Below are 25,538 nucleotides of genomic sequence, written 5' to 3'. Positions count from 1 at the left end.
TCTTTAGGGTTTGTGTCAATGCGTGGATTTGCTGTTGTAAATCTTGGGATATGCGCTGTTGTTCGCGCTGGTGACGCTCAAGCATTGTGAGCCGGAGATCGAAGGAGCGGTTCTCGTCAATCAGGGATGGCGAGGGTATAGTAGAGGAAGAAAGGGATGCTTGCACCGAGGGCCCTTTCACTGTAGCGGCGTAGGAGCCTGGAGGTGATGGAGTCTGAGTTGAAGGAGATGCATGAATAGCGAAAGAGGCGGAAGAAGGGGTGGGCTGCGTGGCCCTGCGCAAAGCTGTGCGACGGAGAAACGCGGCTTTGGCACACTCGCGTTGTTTAGCGAGGAGGAAGGGGCAGGTGGGGTCGAGAGAGGGATGTGTGTTTACTTGGCAATGAATGCACCATGGTTGGGCACACGCGTGAGCGGTAGGATCTGCGGGTAGGGGAGCAGCACAGCGGCGGCACTTGGCCGGAACGTTGTGCTGAGGGCATTGGTGAGCACGGTGTCCCAGAGCAAGACAACGGGTGCATGTGGGGGGCTTAGGCTTATGAGGGCGGCATCGGAAAGCGACGCGTTTAAAATATACGAAGTGGGGTATGACGGTGCCAGCGAAGGTTATGAGCACTGATTCTGTGCTGCCCATCATACGAGCAGCGAGAATATCAGTCGTGTATGATTCAAGGTCATGCATGAGCTGAGCAGGAGTAAAGTGACCACCGACGTTATGGATGACGCCGAGGCAGGAAATGGGAGGATTGGGGGCATATGTTTTGACGGTGATTGGCTTACCGTGGAGCTGAAGATGCGTGAGAGAAAGTAGGAGTTGGGCGGTGAGAGGGGAGTGTGTTTTCAGAAATACAAGGCTCTGAGCTGGCTTGGCCTGAAGGGTGATCTCTGCGCTGGTTTTGGAGGAGAGATGTGCGGCTGAGATGATGGCGGCAAGCAAGTCGTAAAGAGGCAGCTTGGGAGTGAGGGTACCGGGCGGAAGTTGGATCCCAACTGAGATGAGCTCGGTGCGAGGGCGGGCGGCGGAGGCAGGTTTACGGCTGGTACTGACGGTGCTCCAGCCGCTTTCTAATGATGGCGTATTATGGTCGTTGTCTGGGGACGACGTGAAATCCATCTCCGCCGACGAGTCGTCAGCCGGGTACACGGTGGTCAAGGAGGTAGGCGCGACAGAAACACATCTCAAAACATTGGGAATGACATCGGCGGGCATAGAGCTTGCAGTGTCCAACACGGCAGATGTGGTGGAACCGGTGGGAGCGGCTGCAACAAGCGCGTTCAGCTGCGATTCTGATGTCTGATTGCGGCTCTTTACAACAGGCGCCAATGTGGCCGGAATAGACGCGGCGGCATCCGCGGCGGCGACGGTGAACGCTGCTGGCTGCGACACGTTTAGTGGTCCGAGACTCTTGGCGCCGCTGACAGCATGGAGCTTGGTCGTAGGAGACATTGAGGCGACGAACGCCGACTGCGACGCGGCGGTCGAGTCAGAGCTCTCAGCGTTGCTCACAGCGTTGAACGTGGTCGGAATATGCACGGTGGCGTGCGCGGAGTGCAGGAACGCAGCCGGTTGAGACAGGGCTGCCGGCGTAGAATTAGTCACGTCGCTGGTAACATTCAGCGTTGACAGAGTAGGCACAGTGGCACCGGCGGCGGTAGAAGAGGAGGCCAGCGGGGCATTGGTGGCTGTCGGCTGCCGGGTCTTCGTGAGACGCTGCATTTCAGAGGTGCAGGCGCGGCGAGTTAGGGTTAGCGCGGCGCCGCGCCGCTTCGTAGATTTGGAGGGGCCTGGAGGGCCAGCCTGGCGTCGGACCGGGAGTCGTATGGTGCCCACTTGTGGCGGAAGTCTTCGTGAAAAGATGAAGAGTAGACCCAGGGGCGGGCAAGGCCCTGGACCGGGCCAAGGACAGGTGAAAACGGAGCACGATATGCAGCCAGATAACCGGAGTGGCGCCACCTCGTGGCTCTCAGCCTGACCTAGGATGCAAAGGACCGAAATGCCTTGTTGCTGTGCGGGTGAGTGCCGAGATCAGACGGAGGATGGCAAGAAGTTATTTTGCCTTCCGCGCGGCAAATAAAACATAACCAGAAGATAAATGTGGTCGCATATAATCGGACAGAAAGACAGAACCGTCGGTAACTGCTCGATTATGCGAGGAAAGTAACGTAGAGCGATACGAAGGTGCGAGAGAAAGTATACATGTGTGCGTGCAGAGCTGCGATGGTATTTCATTCACGCGCATGAATGTTGACGGCCGAAGTTTGTGAAGATTATTGATTTTAGAGCAGTATGACCTAGCATGCAAGTAAATAGTGGGGCAGAAACGCATTAACTCGCTGACAAATATCCGCATTGCGTTACCTGCGATAAAAAATAACTTTCAGCAGCGAATTCTACTTCCACACTTTCCTGTGTTTGCGCGCGTTGTTAACTGCGCTTTACAATATGTCCAAAAAGTCATTTCCAACTGTTCATATCCTAATCGTGTTTTTGTGCATTGCATATGTGAATAAACATATTCCTAAGTGCCTGCATTACTCTGCTTTTAAAAACAAATACTGCATAGCCACTGCTACTGGCCATCAAATAATGAAGTGTAATAGTATAATACAATTGATCAAAGTACATTACATACAGCTGCGAGCTCGTTCGTTCCAAGTTTCCCTTACACTCAAAGAAGTTTCAGTAATCGGCGATGCCATTTTACTGATGAAAAACACACAACTGCAAATTAGCATAAGAAAAACGTCAGAAGCGGTACACGGATTGCCAGCAAGACGCAGTGCAGTAATAGCTAGCTAGGCCAGTCCGCGTGCGTTTCGTATAAGGGCGCCCTAATTCTTACGGGGCTTTAGCGGTGCACGGAGGCGAAAAGGCATAAACACACCAATGCGTGTCATGATTCAAGTTTACGTGGCGACGTCACACGGTTCACGAGAACAGTCAACCGCATTCACACACGTGCACACACTACGCTCGATGTTGGTGGGCCGCGACATTAGATCGCGCTGGCAGCCCGAACACGATCGAGGAGACTCGCTGACATGATCCATACCGCCGCTTTAGAATGTCACGACAGTTGCACTGGCTGGTAGCACTGGACCACAAAACAAAACAGTCGTCGTGTAATCGCGACACGACAAACACACTCAGCGGCAAGAAGACTGTTGGCGCACTCGTTTCTACACACATACAGGATGTTGTTTAGTTGCCGTGAGGGTCGCACGTTTCAGCGACGTTATGTCAAAACTTTTCGGTCCAAGTCACTGGCAGCCTTCTTTTTTTACCCGAATTCTTCGTTCAAAGTAAGCGCTATGTGTACGCAGCACACTTACGAGCAAAAGAATTCACAGAGCAAACAGGATTAAGCGCAAGCAATCACCAAGGCGAACGCGCAAACGAACGAAAGGTAAACATGCGGAATCGCGAGGCGATCAAGCACTCATTCCGCTCTCTTGAGCGTTTTTCTTTCAGCGCTCATTCGAAATTAAAGGACTAGATTTAGCAGTTCGGGCCCTTCTTTCGTTTTTCACCACAGTCAGGCACCAGTAGCGTTTTATTTGCGCGCGTGTGCAGATATTTTTTCAGCTCACGAATGCCGTGGCACCGCGGTTTAGCTTGGGCGCCGTCTGCTGCAGGAACTTCCTAGGTGGCGCGCGCGGCAGATGTCGCTACCTTGTTATAGAGGGACCTTGCGCTCAGCTACAGAACCTTCTCTGTAGCTCAGCCACGCCATGCGCAGCTGTGGCTGAAATAAAAGAGGAGGGCGCGAGCTAACCTAAAACCCCTTAAGCTTTGTAAAGTAGTAACACTCTCCTCCTCCGCCTTCACTCCTTCACGTTTCTCCGTTTCTACTCTCTTTCACGCGCCCTCCTCGACCGTGGCGCCGCCTACACTGCTCGAGCGTAGCAACGGCGCCAATATGCGCTCCTTGCCACTCCGTAGACGCTTCTGGGGCGCGATTTTGTAGGAATGACTTTTTTCATGCCAATGCCTTTCCGCGTGACGTCATCGATTTTGGAAATTGTGGTTGCGTAGGCACGACGTTTCTTGGATCGTCCAATCAGAAGCTCCCTTCATTGGCCGGATGTTTCTTTCGCGTTGTCTTCTCTTTTCCCGGGGCTGTATAGCAAATTCGTTTTGTAAAATGCCACTTAATAAAAGCGGACTTCCATGCTGCGTAAAGCAAATTCATTTTGTTACCTTACAACGCAAAAGCTGCCGCAGCCCAAAGAAGTGCAAACGCAAGTACTCTATTTTCGAAGCCGTAGCCACATAGTCGGATGTGCATCCAATCCATGCCGTTGAGCGCACGCAAAATGACAGCCTCTGTTTACCCGAACAGCTGACAGCCCCTAGCGTATACGTAATTGCGCCCCCCTCCCCCGTGATATACAGGATTGAGGTGAGTAACCATTGCCCGTGTAGTACTTTCATTGTCGTGCGGTTTTTGATGCACGTCTGACTTGTGATAATTTCTTCTTTAGGAAGGGCCAAGAAGAATTATCCATAGCACCCGAGGTCAAACTTTGCAACATAGTGGATCGAGAACTGTCAAGACACTAGCCATAGGGCACCGCCATGACAGAACGACAGATTCGTCAAAGTTATCGCTGCATCGGTAATACTTCCTGCACTGATACGCTCCGAGAAAGAAGCTGCTACAATGTGAAATGTGAGTAGTGACTTCACCTTTTTTTGCATTAGTGGTATAAAAAGGCAGAAATAACTAAGTTGTAGTGAGCACTTTATGCAGGCGCTTAGCTCTGACGGAGTGTTTGCCTCTAAATTTCTTACTGTGCGTCGGGCCGGCTGAAATTCCCAAGTTGACAAAGAGAAAATGGCAGCAAAAGGGCCGCGGGTGTCAAAAGAGCAGGCGGCTATTCTCGTGCAGTTCATCGAGCAGCACCTACACCTAGCGAGAGCTTCTACAGAGTTCTCGCCACGTATGACTGCTGCTCGAAAAAAACTAACTGTGGGAGGAGGTGGCGGTGGTCCTTAACGCACAGGGTCCAGCCGTAAGGACCACCAGCCGTTGGCGCAACCATTGGGCCAAGATGGCCCATAAAGCGAAAAAAGAAGCGGCCAGGGCCGCGAGCGAGAAGAGGTGAGCTTCTAATGATGCTGACAGTAACGTCGTTTCACGTTGTCGTTGCCGTGTTTGCAGGGCTACTGGAGGTGGCAAAGTGGGTGGCGTCGACGGCGGCGTCCTCGAAGCCCTTATGAGCACAGGAGGGCTCCTTGTTCCTCCCCCCCCCCATTTCTTCGCCGATAGCGAGGTGCGTACATTGGATTTAAAAAGTGTTTGTGTGACCTGCTGTGGCCTCACAAGTTTTCAGCATTACATTGTAACACAATATTGCAAAATGTTTAAAGCCATTTTTTGTGCAAGTGACAATATAGGTTATGTACTCCGAGCAGCAACTAGTGTAGATGATGCGCATTGCACACACTGCTCGCAATGTCTAAACACTACTCTGACTGCAGGACACAAGTTCAGAGGAAGCTGTAGGGCCCAGCGGTTCGCGCAGACATCTACCAGCGACAACTGCCTTCGTGGTGTCGGGCCCTGCAGCTGTTGCTGGGCCAAGCGGCCTTACACGTAAGGCAGTGGCCCAGCTTTTGTAGTAGCATTGTTGTTTGCAGTTGCTGTATGACCTTGCTATGAAGTACGTCACTGTGCTGTTATCACCTTTGTGTGCAGCATCCCGCTCTTATTCATGGAGGAGAAATGCAAGACTACAAATGACATGATGTTCTAATAGAGATTACTCGTGCTTCTTATAGGTTACTGCTAGCAGCAACTTTCTGTGGCATCTTTTGCTCTTACTACCTGTTTTGTGTATCATTATTATAGCTATGTAGCTATAATGACATTTCAAAGTGGCTGGTTAGAACAATCAATCTGTGTAGGTCGGATAACAGTGAATGAGCAGTCTTTGCTTTTGCCTTGCACGAAGAGCCATCGGCTACCCCTCAGGTGCTGCGGCCTACCCCCCAGGTACCTCAGCCAACCCCCCAGGTGTCACAGCCAAATCCCCAGGTGCCGCAGCCAACCCCGCAGGTGCCGCAGGCAGGGGGACGGGCACCCCGTAGACAGCCCAGGCAGCAGGAACTCGATGGTGCCGTGGTGACGGCTACTGCCGAATACGTTCGCCAGGGCCAGTTGCGCAAGCCAGAACTCAAGAGCACGCCCGCTTCCGCCAACAAATGCTGTGGCTTTACACATACCGGCAGGTATGTGTAAGGCCACAGATGTATATTATTGCGAAAGCAATACTGCTCGTGCTTTCGGCCCATCGGGGGTCGTGGCGCCTCCTTACACAGCTGCGCGTCACGCGACCGTGTGACGTCACGCCAGACCGAGAGACGGGGCCCCAGCTCGCGGCATCGATGGTGGAGGCGCAGCTTTGCGCACCGCTGCTTCGGCGCTACCGAGAGAGGGCGCTCGCTGGTGTGACGTCACGTCAGACCGAGATACGGGGCCCCAGCTCGCGGCATCGATGGTGGAGGCGAAGCCTTACGCGCCGCTACTGCGGCACTACCGAGAGAGGGTGCTCGCTGGTGTGAGGTCACGCTAGGAGGATAAATGGGACTACCGCTCGGCTCCTCGCAGTGGTCGGCGCGCTGCCTTGCGCTATGTCGGATGATGTATAGCCATAAGTTTATGAAAGGGCAACTATGTCCACACCATCAGCAGAATCAAGGCGCAGCCAAGGGTATTGCTTTCGCAATCTTCCACGCTTAACCAAGCTAAGCCTTCAGCCAATTTTTTTTCGGCGTATGAAATTGATGAGCATATGACCTCTCTAAAAATTATATTAATTTTTTTTATTTATGGGGCTTTACGTGCCAAAACCACTTTCTGATTATGAGGCACGCCGTAGTGGAGGACTCCGGAAGCATAAAGTATACGTGTAGTCCTGTGGTGATATCTTGTACACATTCATGTGATATAACATGTGTAAATATCTACGCAATTATGTGGCAAAAAGAAATAAGTGGCGTTAAGTTCAAGGAAGCAGGTATAGCAATGTAACACACCTTAATGGAATGCGGCAGCACAAGTTAGATGGGCCAGAAAGATATTTCCAGTGTTTGAATATACAATCACAAGACAATAGCCTGCAAATACGGATGAATGCAACACACGAAGGCCTTGTTACTGAGCTTCTGTAATTAAACTAATTACACATCTTTGCTAACAGCACCAGGAGGCCCATATGCAGAGCTTGCGGCAGCATCACGAGGCCCACATGGAGAGCCTGCCGCACCTTAGGGAGGAGGTGACGGGAATGCGGGAAGTGCAGTCGCAGCGCCTCGAAGTGCAGCGGCAGCGCCTCTAAGTGGCGCGTCGGTCGCACGAGACCAACGAGCGCCTGCTTCAGCTGCTGCTGGCTGCACTGGGGCATGGTGGCAGCCAAGCCCCTCCCCCCTCTCAGGCCCCACATAATTAAAGGAAGCAAAAGTAGGATACGCAAGGAATTTGTAACTTATCTTAAAATTTGCTGATGTATTAATGATATGAAGGGCGAATATTGCTAGTTTGCAAATCAATAATTGCTGAAGTCACCCTTTAATGCAACCATAAGTAGCATAGCCACTGCAGCATAAATTTTTTCTTCAAGGTTTACATCAGCAATATGAGCGTGCACACCATCAGGCTCAGCTGTAAAATGGCCAGTAGGCCTGGTGTGTGCGGGCATTCCGACTGTGGCACTGCAATTTTGAGGTGCCTAGTTATTGTCATGTCAATTTAAGCATGACGCCGCACTTCAAGTGTTCTACAATTTAATCCTTGTCATCAAATGGCGAACGTTTCAGGCCTTAATGTCGAAAGCAACCTGTCACTATACACAGCAAAGAAGAAAAAAGTTATGAAAATTCCTTGTCTATGATCCTTCCTTTCATTTGTAATGCTTATTTTTTGTCTGTTGCATATGCATATTTGTTTGTGCCACTACGTACAGAGCTGGAATGTCTCTTTTCTTGCACATCTGTCTCATTATCAAACATTTTGTTGTCACTCAGTGATCTTTCAGGTAGTGATACATTGTATGTTTAGCTCTTGTGGTGCAATTTGTGTGCAATATTTATGCAGTTTGTCTTACTGAATATCAAAGTTTGATGTTATGGCTCTTTCAGTTTCAGAGTGCCACAACAGGATGTTCCTTTCACATGTACTGATGTACCTATACATTTCGCTGTGATAAATATTCGGTTGGCGTGTGATTTAAGCACCTGCTCATTTCGGTTTCTGGTGCAGTTTAAGCCAGTTGTTATTACTGTGTACTTGTGCAGCGTACAACAGCTTTCTTAAACGATGCATGCCGTTACCTGTGATATATTATGATGCAGTTACCTGTGAATCTTTTCGATGGAAGACCAATGTGATGTAATATTTATTCCAACGTGTCTGCGATATGTTGCATAATGTCTCTACTACTGAGTACTCATGATTCTCACACTTCTTCAATGTAGAGACTGTCGCATGTCATGTGTACATAAACAAATGTTACTGTAAAGAAAAGTGTATGTTCAAGGCTGAAATACAGAAAGGTGCAGTTTTCCTCTAGTGCTTTTATTTACACATCGCAACCACATTTCTAGTGCTAGCTTGCACTGTACAAATGTTACTGTATAACATTGCTGAGTTCTGCTATATACAAGTGAGGTCACTTTGTTGAAATCTATCAACTGCCCGTGCGTGCACACACTTCGCGGGAGCGTTGACATGTCAGATGACCAGTTGGACGGCATTTTCTTCACTCGAAAGCAACTTTGCCGTTGTCGCGAGACAAAATGGTGGATGACCTAGAAGCTGCGCGTGCAACAGCACGTTCCATGGAGCGGAAGGTGTGACGTGCACTGTATATCTTGGCTTTTGTGAGCTTCTCTGTGCTAGTAGAAAGTGAGGAGACAGGCGCTTATGTCCATCAATGAGTAAGGGGATACGAGTAAGAATACAAATTCTGCAGGCTACATGCATCTTGATGACGACAGCAGCAACAAGCAAATTGTGGCAGACACTTTGAAAATGCACTTATTTTTAGCTTGCTTTCAATCTCATATGTCACCACTAAAGATACTATTTCACTTACTCTGAATGCAGGCTTTGCATAGCCCTTCACTACAGAACTTTTACGTACCCGCCGTGGTTGCTTAGTGGCTATGGTGTTAGGCTTCTGAGCACGAGCTCGCGGGATCAAATCCCGGCCATGGCGGCCGCATTTCGATAGGGGCGAAATGCCAAAATCCCCATGCACTTAGATTTAGGTGCACGTCAAAGAACCCCAGGTGGTCGAAATTTCCGGAGCCCTCCACTACGGCGTGCCTCATAACCAGAAAGTGGTTTTGGCACGTAAAACCCGATAATCTAATTTTTTAACAACTTTTACATTTCTAAACAAATCATGAATGCTTTGCATAACGCAGATATCAACTACAACTTAGCACGGGAAATTTATCTGCAATTTCACAGCACGAAATGCACTATGCAATTAGTTAAAACTGTGCATGCACCTAGCGATGCTGACACTGCCGTTGACGTCGCAGCTGCCGCCGCACACTCCTCAGATGACGCATGTGCTTCGCACGGGTTGTGCCAAACATGCCAATCACATTGTCGCGAACAGCCCGCCCTCTCAAGTAGTGCATTCTAGACCCCGTGTTTCGGGGCAGACTGTGGCATGGAGTCGCCGTTATTGCCAACCTCACTACTACTGCCGCTGCTGCTGTCGTCATTGCTGTCATCGCCTGATTCTATGTCGCCTTCAGAAAGGCGAAGGTTGTGCAACACAGCACATGCCGCGACAATGTTGGTTGCACGCTCCGGCTCGTATAGGAGGGTGCGATATCGCTGAAGACAGTGGAAACGGCTCTTTAAGTGCCCAATGCACCTCTCCACTACGGAACGCATGGCGGCATGTACTGTGTTGTACTGCCCCTCGGCCATGTGCACTGGAGGATGGCCAGGAACTGGGGTAAGGAGCCACGGCTCCAAGGGGTAGCCACTGTGACCTGCACAAAAATGGAAATAGTACATTGAGTACTCCGCTGACGAGAGGCAAGTCGTAAACTTAGGAAATCTACAGGAGACTTCAGAGGTGAATCCCGAGTAAAAGCATGAGTTGAGCATGTCCATACCCGACACAAACTCTTAACCAATTTACAAGTACGCTACTCGGTGCCTGTCACAAACAAGAAATCAACACTTGTTGGTGCTATCAATGACAGCAGTAGCAGTAGCACTAATGTGTGTTCATTTCTTCTGCTTCTGGCAGGCACTGGGTGCAGTCAGCACTAACACGTGTTGCTTTCGTCAGCTCCTCGCAGACACACAATGTGCTTCTAACTTAAGACTTGGAACATTGCCAATGGTGGCAGTCAATGTCTTCATTTTCTTTTTTTTACTCCTGACTTACTCATGTTCTTGTGGTTTGGTTAAAGGTTTACGTTGGAACGGACATGGCGTTCTGCGCTACTGAAGCGTGACTGCGCCAAATAAAATGTTTTTTTCTCACCGAGGAGGTATTCCCCGGGATTCACGATGCGCCTCGCTTGGAACCGCCGGCGCAACCATGTCGTCCGCCAGACGAAAGCGTCGTGGTCCGACCCCGGTCGCAGAGGGTCTGAGGTAAAGCGTAAACAGAGAAAGTGCCTGTTGACGAGAGCAACGTAACTTTCAAAAAGGATAGCAGAAAACGTGAGTTTTACTTACGAACATGCAGTTGAGGGCGTAGTATCCCTTGCGGCACATGAACACAGCATTGCGCTCACCCTTGGGTGCGATAATGGCTATGAGGCTGCCGTCTACGCATTCGATGACGCCGGGGATAGCGCCGCGCCGAAGGAAACCCTCCTTCACGGCTGCCTTTTCCTCGGCTGTCTTTGGAAAATGGATACACTTGTTGCGGGCCCCTGCGTACACGACAGCCTCTGCCACACGTCGCTCGCACTCGCTCACCGTCGACTGCGAAACACGGATCGTCTCCTCGCTCCCAACGGACGGTTGGAAGCTCCCGGTAGCAATGAAGCGCAGCGCACACAACACTTTCCGCTCCATCGACAGTCTCGTCGCTCGCTCAGCTTCTAGTTCCCCCGCCAGTTCCTCGCACAACAACCGCACCGTTCCCTTCGAGAGGCGAAAACGCCGTCGAAAATGGTCATCCGGCATGTCAAACGCGTCGTCTGGCTCTCCGTGTTCACGTCGGCGACGGCTCCGCGTAATGAGTGCGTCAACATCACTATGACGATTACAGTTTACGCGGATTCCTGACGTCGCGTGATCGACAGACAAAATGAGCGCGGCCCGGTCATTTTCGACCAGTGACTGCGCGGTGATGGCGGCAAAAGGCATAAAGAAAGTAATAGAATTCCTACAAAATCGCACCCCTGGAGCAAAAGTGGCGTTGATGCACGGCGCGAGGGCCCACGTGATGCTATTGGGCCGATAGCGACGCGGTGTCGGCGGCATTCTTCAAAGCGTGCCGCTACTTTACGACGTTTAAGGGGCTTTAAGCTAACCGCCCCCCTCCCTCTACCGTGTAGCGCACCCGCCAATACACCCTCCCCCCCCCCCCCCCCCCCCCCGCCACCTTTGCGCGCGCGACATCAAGCCACCATCCGTCACGGCTCACCTTCGCACGTTTACCCTTGCACCTACAGAGCACGGCGTGCGGTCCTAATCTTGTCGCACTTAGACTTCTTGCGGAACATTATGGCGACGCTGATGATGACGGTCGAATTTCGTCTGACCATTCTCATATAATTTCTATATCAATAAAATGTGTTTGAGTGGGGCCTATGTGCGTTGTTGTCTATGGCTGTTTATGCATAGTGCCTAAGGAATAGTCTGGTATGCAATAACTATTTTTGCATTTCATTATTTTTTACAGATAATTACAAGCCACGGTTACTGAAAGCAAGACTCGGAACAATGTTCCTCGAAGCGACATGCCTGTTCTTGTTGTCAATTTGCGATGCAAGTATTTGTCAGACTTGTTCCTTGGGAGCACCGGGCAGAGCAATGTAGGGTGTTAAGTATATACCGGGTGTTTCAGAGAACCTTTTCAGAAATCTTGAAGAACTGCCTCTGACAGGTAGCACTTGAGCATGATGAGCTGGTCTACTCGAAGAGGCAGACATTACTTGCATAAAAAATAGGAATGCATAATCGACTAATTCACAAAAATTCCCTCATTAACTTTTAAGCTAATTACCTTATAGCACATATTGCAATTTACAAATTCTAGCCGGGAAGTTCGTGAGGCGTAGCCACTCGGAACCAATTCTCACGATGACGCCAGTTTGGAGATATTTATTCCTGATCTTCGCTGAGAAAAGCATTGGCGTTCATGTTGCTTGTGTGCTTCAATGCAGAAAACAACATTTTGTGAAATAGCTAAGTGGAACAACAGCGCATTTTTAGCGCAAGTTTGACAGCACATATTTTTTAAATGAAGTAATCCACACAAATCATTTCAAGCGAATGCGCCTTGCAATCTCACCCGCTAAAGTTTGCAGATGGCAATATGTGCCACAAGGTAATTAGTTAAAAAATCTGATTAGGAATTTTTTATTAAGTAGTCATTTATGCATTTGGATTTCTTGTGCATCTATTCTTCAAGTAGACTAGTTCATAGACTAGAATTGTGCTACCTAGCACAGGCAAATTAAGAAAAAAAAACTTTGAAAGTATTTGCTTAAACATCCGCTATATTCATTTCATCAGTCCGCTAAGCTGCTGCATCGGCTTCGCGTTTGCAACAGGTCTCGTATGAGGAATTTGTTAAAATAACACATTTAAAGAAACAGAAGTCGGAGCTTAAAATTTTTCCCGGATTTTAATAATTCCGATTACGCATACATTTAGTACACTAACTGAAATTTGCTGTGAAAACCCAAGTTAGGTGCGGGAAACTTGACCTAATAAATTAACACGGTAATTGAGCATGTTGAGTGTGTTTCAGTAGTGACGGACACGTCTCCTGTTTACCTTCGTACTCAATTAAAGCAAATATATGTTACTGTTTCTACATTTCTTTCAGTTATTCTGCAGCGGCCATAAGGCAACGGCGCAGACGGGAAATAGAGATATAAATTACATTGCTCTATGAAGAGAAAAAGATATACCCACATCAAGAAAAAAAAAACCTGAAGAGGCAGAAAGCAGATTATGGCATCTAGTTGGAAATCTTATTAACAATTGTATTGATTAAGCAAGAGGGCGAGAGAGAAAGCAAGGGTAGGAAAGGCAGGGAGGTCGAACAGAACAGCATCCGGTTTGCTACCCTACACTGGGGGTGGGGGAAGAGGGAATAGAAAGAGGAAGAAAGGGAGAGAGTAAGTACTGAGTACGTGTGGGAGGGACCGCGTACACAATGACACTATAAGCGGTCTCTTAAGGCCGTGCACTTCAAGTACCGCACTAGTGCACGAATCGCTTTTCGAGCCAGTGACCGTTGTGGCCACGGTCCGAGTATCTTTGACTCGGTGAACGGTCTCGAGTCTAGTCTGCGTAAAGTTGCCCGCACAGAGAGGCGTTGGACATCGTACCGCAGGTACACAATAGGTGCAGGTACGAATAGGTGCTCGCACCCACAGGAGTCGCACATCGGGCTCTCGGCCATTCCCATACGGTAGGAGTATGCGTTCGAGAACGCTAAATTTAATGAAGAACGTCTTAGAACCGTAGCCGGGGCCTGGGAGTTGAGTGTTTGCATTGGCTGCAGGAGTTCGTGGGTTCAAAACCAAGTTGCCGCCTCTTGGCCACCAGTTGTCAAACTGAGAACATGTGGTCGCAGGGGCGAAGCTCAGCTATTTGTAAAGGTGTGTTGTCCTGAAAAGGAAGCCTGCGCCTCAGTGGCTATGATGTTGGGCTGCTGGCACGAGGTCACGGGATCGAATCCCGGCCACTGCGGTCGCATTTCGATGGGGGCGAAATGCGAAAACATCCATCAACTTATATTTAGGTGGTCGTTAAAGAACACTAGGTGGTCGAAATTCTCGGAGTCCTCCACTACGGCGTGCCTCATAATCAGAAAGTGGTTTTGGCACGTAAAACCCCATAATTAAGAAGCCTGCGCTATGCAAATTATTTGAAACCTTTCGGATACACCATGCTCAGACATTCACTGTCAGTACAGCAGTTATTAATAATTTACATCCTGCGATTGCATCTGGATAAATAAAGCGCATAAGGTCGGCACAAGATTTCCCGCAATGTTGCTAACGCCTTTATGATATTGATCATATTAGGGGGACCAGTTCTTGTACCTCATACGCATTTTCTAGGAGAGGTAGCATATTCGATACATATACATATATATAGAAAAGTATCAGTCATAGCTCTCGTAGTATAGCCTTCTGAGCCGTTCCCTTTTTTTTTCTTTGCAAGAAGTCCTATTAGGGTTATTATAATTACACGAAGATATTTCGCCCTCGCCAGCAGCAGTACTTCCGGCGGCTAGCTTCCCACGCTATGCGTGCCACCCTCCCACCTGTTTAAGCTCTTTCCTAGACGCTAGAGCTATACAATGTCCGCGCAACCTTGAGCGATCGGAAAGCGCGTTTTCCATTCTTGGCCGGCGGAGAGGGGAGGCTTCGTTCCGGCCGCGAAGCTCTCCACATCTCAGTAAGGTGCCTGGTGGTGGTCTCGTGCTGACGATGCCCTCTCGGTGAGCACATATTTCCCCCCCTCATCTTTTAAGAGATTCAATACATACAAGCATTTGTCTCGCAAACCAGATTTATTTCAAGGGAATTTTCCACGTCTCAATAATTTCTCTCGTAGTATTCGAGTGCTGATTGCCGTGTTAGAGTTTGTTAACGAAGCTTCCCCTCAAGTCTAAATATTTTAAGGCAGTTTGTCGTGTACGTATCATGGCCACGCACGCTTATATCGCCTTCCGTTTCTCTACCACGGTTGCGCTTTAAAACTACGGCGCTGGAAGTTTGATTCAGAGACTTTCCTTTTCCTTCCCTCTTCTCCGCCCTTAAACTGTCTCTCTTAACTACTACACGCAGAGACAAGAAACAGCGCGTGCTTTAGATCCTATAGATGAGATGAATATTTACAATTATTTTTAGGGTTATAATTATATTGGAGTGCTGATTGCCGTGTTATAGTTCGTTAACAAAGCTTCCCCTCAAGTCTAAATATTGTAAGGCAGTTTGTCGTGTGCGTACCATGGACACGCATGCTTATATCGCCTTCCGTTTCCCTACCACGGTTGCGCTTTAAAACCACGGCGCTGCAATATTGCTTTCCTCTCCTTCCTTCTTCTCCGCCCTTAAACTGGCTCTCTTAACTACTACACGCAGAGACAAGGCAACAGGGCGCGTATGCGATCCCATAGATGAGATGAATACATATATATAGAAAAGTATCAGTCATAGCTCTCGTAGTATAGCCTTCTGAGCCGTTTCCTTTTTTTTTCTTTGAAAGAAGTCCTATTAGGGTTATTATAATTACACGACGATATTTCGCCCTCGCCAGCAGCAGTACTTGAGATAGCTATTCCGGCGGCTAGCTTCCCACGCTATGCGTGCCACCCTCCCACCTGTTTAAGCTCTTTCCTAGACGCTAGAGCTATACAATGTCCGCGCAACCTTGAGCGATCGGAAAGCGCGTTTTCCATTCTTGGCCGGCGGAGAGGGGAGGCTTCGTTCCGGCCGCGAAGCTCTCCACATCTCAGTAAGGTGCCTGGTGGTGGTCTCGTGCTGACGATGCCCTCTCGGTGAGCGCATATTTCCCCCCCTCATCTTTTAAGAGATTCAATACATACAAGCATTTGTCTCGCAAACCAGATTTACTTCAAGGGAATTTTCCACGTCTCAATAATTTCTCTCATAGTATTTGAGTGCTGATTGCCGTGTTAGAGTTTGTTAACGAAGCTTCCCCTCAAGTCTAAATATTTTAAGGCAGTTTGTCGTGTACGTATCATGGCCACGCACGCTTATATCGCCTTCCGTTTCTCTACCACGGTTGCGCTTTAAAACCACGGCGCTGCAAGTTTGCTTCAGAGACTTTCCTTTTCCTTCCCTCTTCTCCGCCCTTAAACTGTCTCTCTTAACTACTACACGCAGAGACAAGAAACAGCGCGCGCTTTAGATCCTATAGATGAGATGAATATTTACAATTATTTTTAGGGTTATAATTATATTCGAGGGCTGATTGCCGTGTTATAGTTTGTTAACGAAGCTTCCCCTCAAGTCTAAATATTGTAAGGCAGTTTGTCGTGTGCATACCATGGACACGCATGCTTATATCGCCTTCCGTTTCACTACCACGGTTGCGCTTTAAAACCACGGCGCTGCAATATTGCTTTCCTCTCCTTCCTTCTTCTCCGCCCTTAAACTGGCTCTCTTAACTACTACACGCAGAGACAAGGCAACAGGGCGCGTATGCGATCCCATAGATGAGATGAATACATATATATATAGAAAAGTATCAGTCATAGCTCTCGTAGTATAGCCTTCTGAGCCGTTTCCTTTTTTTTTCTTTGAAAGAAGTCCTATTAGGGTTATTATAATTACACGAAGATATTTCGCCCTCGCCAGCAGCAGTACTTAAGATAGCTATTCCGGCGGCTAGCTTCCCACGCTATGCGTGCCACCCTCCCACCTGTTTAAGCTCTTTCCTAGACGCTAGAGCTATACAATGTCCGCGCAACCTTGAGCGATCGGAAAGCGCGTTTTCCATTCTTGGCCGGCGGAGAGGAGAGGCTTCGTTCCGGCCGCGAAGCTCTCCACATCTCAGTAAGGTGCCTGGTGGTGGTCTCGTGCTGACGATGCCCTCTCGGTGAGCGCATATTTCCCCCCCTCATCTTTTAAGAGATTCAATACATACAAGCGTTTGTCTCGCAAACCAGATTTATTTCAAGGGAATTTTCCACGTCTCAATAATTTCTCTCGTAGTATTCGAGTGCTGATTGCCGTGTTATAGTTTGTTAACGAAGCTTCCCCTCAAGTCTAAATATTTTAAGGCAGTTTTCCTAGTCTCTAAAGCCGCTCGAGTTCACGCTGCTCCTCTGGCGGCCATTTTTCAAGAAATTATGCTTTCCAACCACTCCGAATCGACTGTCGAAATCGACTGTCGCGGACAACATCAGTCCCTTTCCACATAAGTATGAGGCTTGGAGCAGGAGCTATGGCGCTTGAAAGTAACGGTTTGGCTTGACGAACCAACCGACTGAGCCACCTTTCCGGGCAACATTGAAGGATCACGAGTTCAAATCACATGTTATGTTCCTTTCCCCCCCCCCCTTTTTTTTTCTTCTTTTTAATGTCTTTTCCTTCATTTTATCACTGTACGGAAACCCTCCTAAAAAAATTATATATCCTCAATTATGTGTGGCCACACATGTGCAGGTCATAAATACCAGGTTCTCTAGCCGAGTGCCATCCATGCGGTATATCCGAGCTCAGATTGGTCCACCTTGACTGATCAAATAGGGCACCACTGTAGGTTAAATTAGGCGTACAACTCCTACGGGACCCGCCGTGGTTGCTCAGTGGTTATGGTGTTAGACTGCTGAGCACGAGGTCGCGGGATCGGACCCCGGCCACGGCGGCCGCATTTCGATGGGGCCGAAATGCGAAAACACCCGTGTACTTAGAATTAGGTGCACGTTAAAGAACCCCAGGTGGTCGAAATTTTCGGAGTCCTCCACTACGGCGTGTATAATCAGAAAGTGGTTTTGTCACGCATTACCCCATAATTCAATTTTTAATTTAACTCCTGCCGGGATGGTAGAGTATCCGTCTCCAGTGCAAGAGGACCGTGATTCAAATCCCGGTGCCGCGCAATTCTCCACCGGGAAATACAAAAAAAAACTGTGTGTTGAGAAAATTGCACAAACAGGCCTGGAGTGCGGCCTGATCCCGGTGACCAGAACCGGTAACGCACTCTCTCACCAGAGCAGGATTGGCCACCCTGGTGCAGTACTTGGCCACAACCTCCTATATGAATACAACAATCAAACCCCGGCCCTCAGTCCCCAGCAGCCGCGAAGCAACTGACCACGGCGGCGGTCAGATCTGTGACGCTGCAGAGGGTGCTAAGTATACCTGGCTCCGCACAGGCCGCCATTGGAACCTGAACCTGGCAACGTTTAACGTTAGAACGCTATCTAGTGAGGCGAGTCTAGCAGTGTTATTGGAGGAATTAGAGGGTAGTAAATGGCATATAATAGGGCTCAGTGAGGTTAGGAGGACAAAAGAAGCATATACAGTGCTAAAAAGCGGGCATGTACTGTGTTACCGGGGCTTAGCGGAGAGACGAGAACTAGGAGTCGGATTCCTGATTAATAAGGAAATAGCTGGTAACATACAGGAATTCTATAGCATTAACGAGAGGGTAGCAGGTCTTGTTGTGAAACTTAATAAGAGGTACAAATTGAAGGTGGTACAAGCCTATGCCCCTACATGCAGTCATGATGACCAGGAAGTCGAAAGCTTTTATGAAGACGTGGAATCGGCGATGGTTAAAGTCAAAACAAAATACACTATACTGATGGGCGACTTCAATGCTAAGGTAGGCAAGAAGCAGGCTGGAGACAAGTCAGTGGGGGAATATGGCATAGGCTCTAGGAATAGCAGAGGAGAATTATTAGTAGAGTTTGCAGAACAGAATAATATGCGGATAATGAACACCTTTTTCCGCAAGCGGGTTAGCCGAAGGTGGACGTGGAGGAGCCCGAATGGTGAGACTAGAAATGAAATCGACTTCATACTCTGCGCGAACCCTGGCATCATACAAGATGTAGACGTGCTCGGCAAGGTACGCTGCAGTGACCATAGGATGGTAAGAACACGAATTAGCCTAGACTTGAGGAGGGAACGGAAGAAACTGGTACACATGAAGCCAATCAATGAGTTAGCGGTAAGAGGGAAACAAGAGGAATTCCGGATCAAGCTACAGAACAGGTATTCGGCTTTAACTCAGGAAGAAGACCTTAGTGTTGAAGCAATGAACTACTATCTCATGGGCATCATTAAGGAGTGCGCAATAGAAGTCGGTGGTAACGCCGTTAGACAGGAAACCAGTAAGCTATCGCAGGAGACGAAAGATCTGATCAAGAAACGCCAATGTATGAAAGCCTCTAACCCTACAGCTAGAACAGAACTGGCAGAACTTTCTAAGTTAATCAACAAACGTAAGACAGCGGACATCAGGAACTATAATATGGATAGAATTGAACAGGCTCTCAGGAACGGAGGAAGCCTAAAAACAGTGAAGAAGAAACTAGGAATAGGCAAGAATCAGATGTGTGCGTTAAGAGACAAAGCCGGCAATATCGTTACTAATATGGATGAGATAGTTCAAGTGGCTGAGGAGTTCTATAGAGATTTATACAGTACCAGTGACACCTACGACGATAGTGGAAGAGAGAATAGCCTAGAGGAATTTGAAATCCCACAGGTAACGCCAGAGGAAGTAAAGAAAGCCTTAGGATCTATGGAAAGGGGGAAGGCAGCCGGGGAGGATCAGGTAACAGCAGATTTGTTGAAGGATGGTGGTCAGATTGTTCTAGAGAAACTGGCCACCCTGTATACGCAATGCCTCATAACCTCGAGCGTACCGGAATCTTGGAAGAACGCTTGCATAATCCTAATCCATAAGAAAGGGGACGCCAAAGACTTGAAAAATTATAGACTGATCAGCTTACTGTCCGTTGCCTACAAAGTATTTACTAAGGTAATCGCAAATAGAATCAGGAACACCTTAGACTTCTGTCAACCAAAGGACCAGGCAGGATTCCGTAAAGGCTACTCAACAATAGACCATATTCACACTATCAATCAAGTGATAGAGAAATGTGCAGAATATAACCAACCCTTATATATAGCTTTCATTGATTACGAGAAAGCGTTTGATTCAGTCGAAACCTCAGCAGTTATGGAGGCATTACGGAAACAGGGTGTAGATGAGCCATATGTAAAGATACTGGAAGATATCTATAGCGGCTCCACAGCCACCGTAGTCCTCCACAAAGAAAGCAACAAAATCCCTATAAAGAAAGGCGTCAGACAGGGAGATACGATATCTCCAATGCTATTCACAGCATGTTTACAGGAGGTATTCAGAGGCCTGGAGTGGGAAGAATTGGGGATAAAAGTTGATGGAGAATACCTTAGCAACTTGCGATTCGCTGATGATATTGCCTTGCTTAGTAACTCAGGAGACCAATTGCAATGCATGCTGACTGACCTGGAGAGGCAAAGCAGAAGGGTGGTTCTGAAAATTAATCTGCAGAAAACTAAAGTATTGTTTAACAGTCTCGGAAGAGAACAGCAGTTTACAATAGGTAGCGAAGCACTGGAAGTGGTAAGGGAATGCATCTACTTAGGGCAGGTAGTGACCACGGATCCGGATCATGAGACTGAAATAACCAGAAGAATAAGAATGGGCAGGGGTGCGTTTGGCAGGCATTCTCAAATCATGAACAGCAGTTTGCCACTATCCCTCAAAAGGAAAGTGTATAACAGCTGTGTGTTACCAGTACTCACATATGGGGCAGAAACCTGGAGGCTTACGAAAAGGGTTCTGCTGAAATTGAGGATGACGCAACGAGCTAAGGAAAGAAGAATGATGGGTGTAACGTTAAGGGATAAGAAAAGAGCAGATTAGGTGAGGCAACAAACGCGGGTAAACGACATCTTAGTTGAAATCAAGAAAAAGAAATGGGCATGGGCCGGACATGTAATGAGGAGGGAAGATAACCGATGGTCACTAAGGGTTACGGACTGGATTCCAAGGAAAGGGATGCGTAGCAGGGGGCGGCAGAAAGTTAGGTGGGCGGATGACATTAAGACGTTTGCAGGGACAACATGGCCACAATTAGTACATGACCGGGGTAGTTGGAGAAGTATGGGAGAGGCCTTTACCCTGCAGTGGGCGTAACTAGGCTGATGATGATGATGATGATGATGATGATGATGATGATGATGATGATGATGATGATGAAATGGCAAGCGTCTATTCGGTGGAATGTTTTTTTATGTGTACATAGAATGCTTCTACAGTCAACTTTTGAGCATCTCAGCACTTCATTTGAACATACTTTACTGGTCTAACCCTTTAATTACGAGACATATATATATATATATATATATATATATATATATATATATATATATATATATATATATATATATATATATATCCTCAAAAAGTTTAATGTTTATCTAAATATGGAAAGCAAATCAAGAATAGGCGTAATCAAGAAAACAAAAAAAATATTTTGCGGAATTCATTTTAGCAGTAGGGGCAAAGCGCCAGGCAGGAATCTGGAAGTAGGCTTCACTCCAAGCCTCCTAAGGCTTCGTTTTCAGTTTGTTTAGCCAACTCTCATCATATGTGAACCATAGGCGTACATCTAATTTGATTTACATCACATGTGCGACACCATCGCAGCTGGATATCTTGCATCGGCGTGTCTCCTCTGACCTTGCTTTCACAACACAACGAGTCGCGTGCCAGACTTCTTCCTCTACAGTGTTCCTGCTCTAATGCAACAAATGACGCTTGCTGTCTGTCGCTCAGTGTTGGCGGAATCTCTTTATCCAGAAACTTCGCACTCAATACTAAAACTCGCCAAGAAAAAAATACGTTTTCGTATTTTTCCTGCAGGGAACACTCGTCAGTAAAGGGTTAAGGAACTTCTATGCAAATCCTAGAAGTAGCAATTGATGAACATTTGCTCTAATCCCAAATCACACAGTACTTACGCACAAAAATACCCGGCTCCGTAGTGTAATGAACAAGCGCTGAAGAAGCGTGTCCTATTCATCGAAAATGCAGCTACATCACTCTCTCGTTTACTATCACACACAGGTGATACTAACCAACCGCAACTAACGCAACTAACTGCTATTAACGAAGTAGTCAACTAACCCCTAGCTGCAACTAACTAACCGCGAGTTGATTCATCGTCTGCAGACACGAACACTCCGTGTGGTTCAGAGCTTGCTTTCTAGGGGAACTTCAAGAGGCATATGTAAGAAATCAGACATAGATCAAACATGTAATATTACCAGGCTATTCATATACGATCCATAAAAAATAATTTGCTTATTCATTTTTTTATTTGAAGTACCTGCAGCATCCGAAGACAGGGGGAATACACAGTGTTACATAAGCTTGATAAAATACAGAACTGATCAACCATAAATAACACAGCAAAAGAAAGGTTCATGCCACTATAAATTCAACAGATATGCTCTGAACGATGCTTCAGTGCGACAATCAGCAATTTCCTGTGGTAGCTGATTCCACTGTGATATTGTGTGTCGAAAAAACGAGGGCTTGAAGTAGTTTGTTCTACAAATAATTTCTCTTATTTTTAAAGAGTGGTCACTTCTGTGAGATAAGAAAGGAGGGGGTAAAAGGTAAGTTTCTTTATCTATTTTAACCATACCGAAATAAATTTCATAAACATTTCTAATCTCATGTTTTGTCTGCATGGGCTTAATAATTCCCGTTAAAGATAAAAGAATGTTTTGAGCATAACTATGCAGTTGTGTATAATTCCTACAACTTTCGTCATATAAATTGGCAACGTTAAAGACCGCGGGCAAATTATGGTATTCAAAAGTTAGCAAATAAAATGCCACCGACGTTAAACTTCAGAAAATTATGAACTCGCAACGTTTCACCCTCCACAACGCTATAAGAAGTATATTCACGACATTATATTTGAGGGTCGTATTTCCTTATGTGGGTTTCAATAGATTTTTTTGTTTTGTTGTTATATTCATGTTTTACTTTCGAGTACTCTGAGTGTGTGTTGTTATATGGTTGATTTACATTATTTTATTGATTTTGTATATAACGTTGTACAGCTGTAATGCTAAAGTTGCAGCAGAAGTCATTGCTGCATGTTGTCAATTTGCCATATATTCAAGCATTTAATTTGATAAAAATGAAGGACGCGACTTAGGCAGGGGTGCTATAGCATAAAGCTATTTCTTTCTGATTTTATTCCTGTCTCCGGTCGTCAAATGTACGTAACCACGTATGCAAGCGGAGGAGGTGACCCGCAAGGTTGTTTTAACCGCCCAGTCAAACGCTATCCGTCTTTATAGATGAGGACTTGGGTTTCAAAGCTAATAGCATTGCCTAACGCGGCAGATTTTTCTTATCTAATTTACGGGCCAGATGTGAGAAGCGTGCAGAAGAGGGGAGGGTTCCGGAGGGGCCGAGCTAGCACACTGAAAGTAGATAACCGGATGAGGAAAGTGGTGCCGGTGCTTCTGATTGGTCAGTTTCCACTTGCTTATATTGTGGTTACTCGCCCACTATTTGTGCAGCGTGCAACAGAGTGTGAGAAATGCCGCCAGAATGGATAACCAATGAAGAGGAATCGACAGTTATGTATATGTGCCAAAAGGGCACCGAAACATTATGCTGCCTCGCTAAACATTATTCTACGCAAAGAAAATTATCTTCACCAGCTCGCAGTAGCCAAAACTAGTGCGATCAGTAGACAGCCGTCTCTTATCCATTTCAGAACGACGCAGTCTCCGACATCAGTTTTGTTTGGCACAATATTGCATCTTTACTACCAACTCTTGACTTTGACATGAGGAGTTTCCGTGGTGCTGCGACGTTGCGTGACAGACAGGTGAATTAGGCGTGGCCCGAAAACCTTTTCACCAATTGCGGAAGTCTAGGGGTGACAAAGGCACACAATGAGAAATAAAGGCATTTCTTTTGTGAAGCCTAATCACGCATAAATAGTGTGTGCCCGCCATCATGAGTAGGGGAGTTCTCGCGTTTTTCGTGACGTTTCAAAGACAGACGAAGTGGACGTGGCCCCTAAAATGTTTGGCACATCGGAGAGTGCTACTGAACGAAGCAGAATAGCAACAGATTGGAAATTTACGCAAAGATACGCAAGACTGCTTACGTGTGAGAATGTGAAAGCATTATACTGTTTGTAGACCTCGGAACGTCATGAATGCGCTCATTGCACGCACTAGGCGCACGAACTAAGGACACTCTTAGAAAATCAGAACATTGGAGCTGCCGTGGCGTCGCAGACGCGTGCTCGTCTCACACCGCGGCCGCCCGGGTTCGATACCCTCCTAGCCCGATATTTATGAAATTTCATCTTCAAAGCCATTTACTTGATTTGTTTAGTGAAACCTCCCTGAGAAATGCGGCATGAATCTGAGCAGATTTTGATCTGTTTTTACTCTTTGCTCCGTCCTCGAATTTTCGGTACCATCTTTCAGATGGATTTTGGCGTAACAGGATATATAATGCTTTCCCATTATCAACTTAAGCGCCCCATACGATCTACCACCTTTTGGCTTCCTTTCACTGTTATGACTCCCTTTTCGGTAAGTATAGCCTATAAAGCGAAAGAAAGTCATTCTTATATAATGCAACAAGAAAGATACGCACCACGTAATTGTATTCCGACATCATTTCAATAGGCACTCATGTGCAATGACCTATTTCAGCGCGGCATCGGCACATCTGACATAAAATTGGCGGATCATGCGTTAGAGCAAATACACCACTCTCTGCACTACTGCTGCACAAGTTCTAATTGTTTCTCAAGCTAGCAAGTACCCTACATATATACCAAATAAGATCGTGGTACCAGTCGGGCAAAATGTCAGCTTGCCTACAATGTTAGATAGGCTGACAAAAACTTACAAAGTCCTCAAGAACAAACCAAGTGAATGTCGCCATGACGTATTTTGATTTGCGTCCGTAAACATCATCTGCGACCCATTTTTCTAATAATGACGATTCCTTTAAATGAGAGTGGTATATTCAGACCGACAAGATTACCTATGTAAAAGAAGGAGTTAGTATACCACTAACAGTCATAAAATATACCTGGTAGTACCTGTTAGTAAATTCCGCCAGTGGTCCCCTGCACTCTAACCCCGATATTTAATGACGTTCCTCCAGTTCACAATGGACCTCTACAGAAGACGTGTTCAAGGGCAAGTCACCGCCTAATAGTCATTGCATTTTTTAAACATTTTTGGTGTTTTTAACAAAAACAATAATGCAATGAAGTGCTCCCAGTACCTAACGAGCGCAACAGATTGAAAGTGCAGTCTAGCAAGTTTTAATGCCTTGAATAGGTGCGTCCAATTGGAAATAAGCGTGTGAATTAAGTGTGGAGAGGTGGTCACGTGGCAGTGGTATAATATTGTCACCTTGTAGTGGCGGTGCTGTGAATTGCGGTACTACTTTGTTGGGACGAACCTATGCCTAGAAGAGCAATTGACACTCGAAGCACAAAGATAGCGGCGAGCACAGTCGACGATCGCCGAAATCAGGCATGCGGGTCTAGCGCGTCGGCTTTTATACATGACTTGTCGCCGGTTCCGGCGTAATTGCCGGTGCCCCCGTAGCTCCCGGAAAGTACTACGCAAGTCGTGTTGCCCATGCAATCAGATCACAAAAGGTTCGGTGACCGCAGGGAACGGATAAAACCAGCGATAACATTCGAGAAACTTCAGACACAGGAACCGGCGTCTTGCGCTGAGCGACAACTTCGCAACACAG

At 47.1% G+C, this 25,538-nt stretch overlaps 1 protein-coding gene across 1 annotated transcript in view; it reads left to right on the top strand.

Annotated features, from left to right (window-relative positions):
- LOC142557998 (dermonecrotic toxin SPH-like) overlaps positions 1–25,538 on the top strand; it is a 62,563-nt gene that overhangs the window by 11,992 nt on the left and 25,033 nt on the right. Inside the window, exon 2 of the mRNA XM_075670169.1 lies at positions 11,896–11,981. Coding sequence (XP_075526284.1) covers positions 11,937–11,981 — 45 coding nt within the window. The 5' untranslated portion in view covers positions 11,896–11,936. The remainder of the gene's footprint in view (positions 1–11,895; positions 11,982–25,538) is intronic.

The sequence above is a fragment of the Dermacentor variabilis genome, chromosome 9 (genome assembly GCF_050947875.1).
Source record: "Dermacentor variabilis isolate Ectoservices chromosome 9, ASM5094787v1, whole genome shotgun sequence".
Lineage (NCBI taxonomy): Eukaryota > Metazoa > Arthropoda > Arachnida > Ixodida > Ixodidae > Dermacentor > Dermacentor variabilis.
The sequence above is the reverse complement of the archived record's forward strand: the minus strand, read 5'-3'. Positions and strand labels throughout refer to the sequence as shown.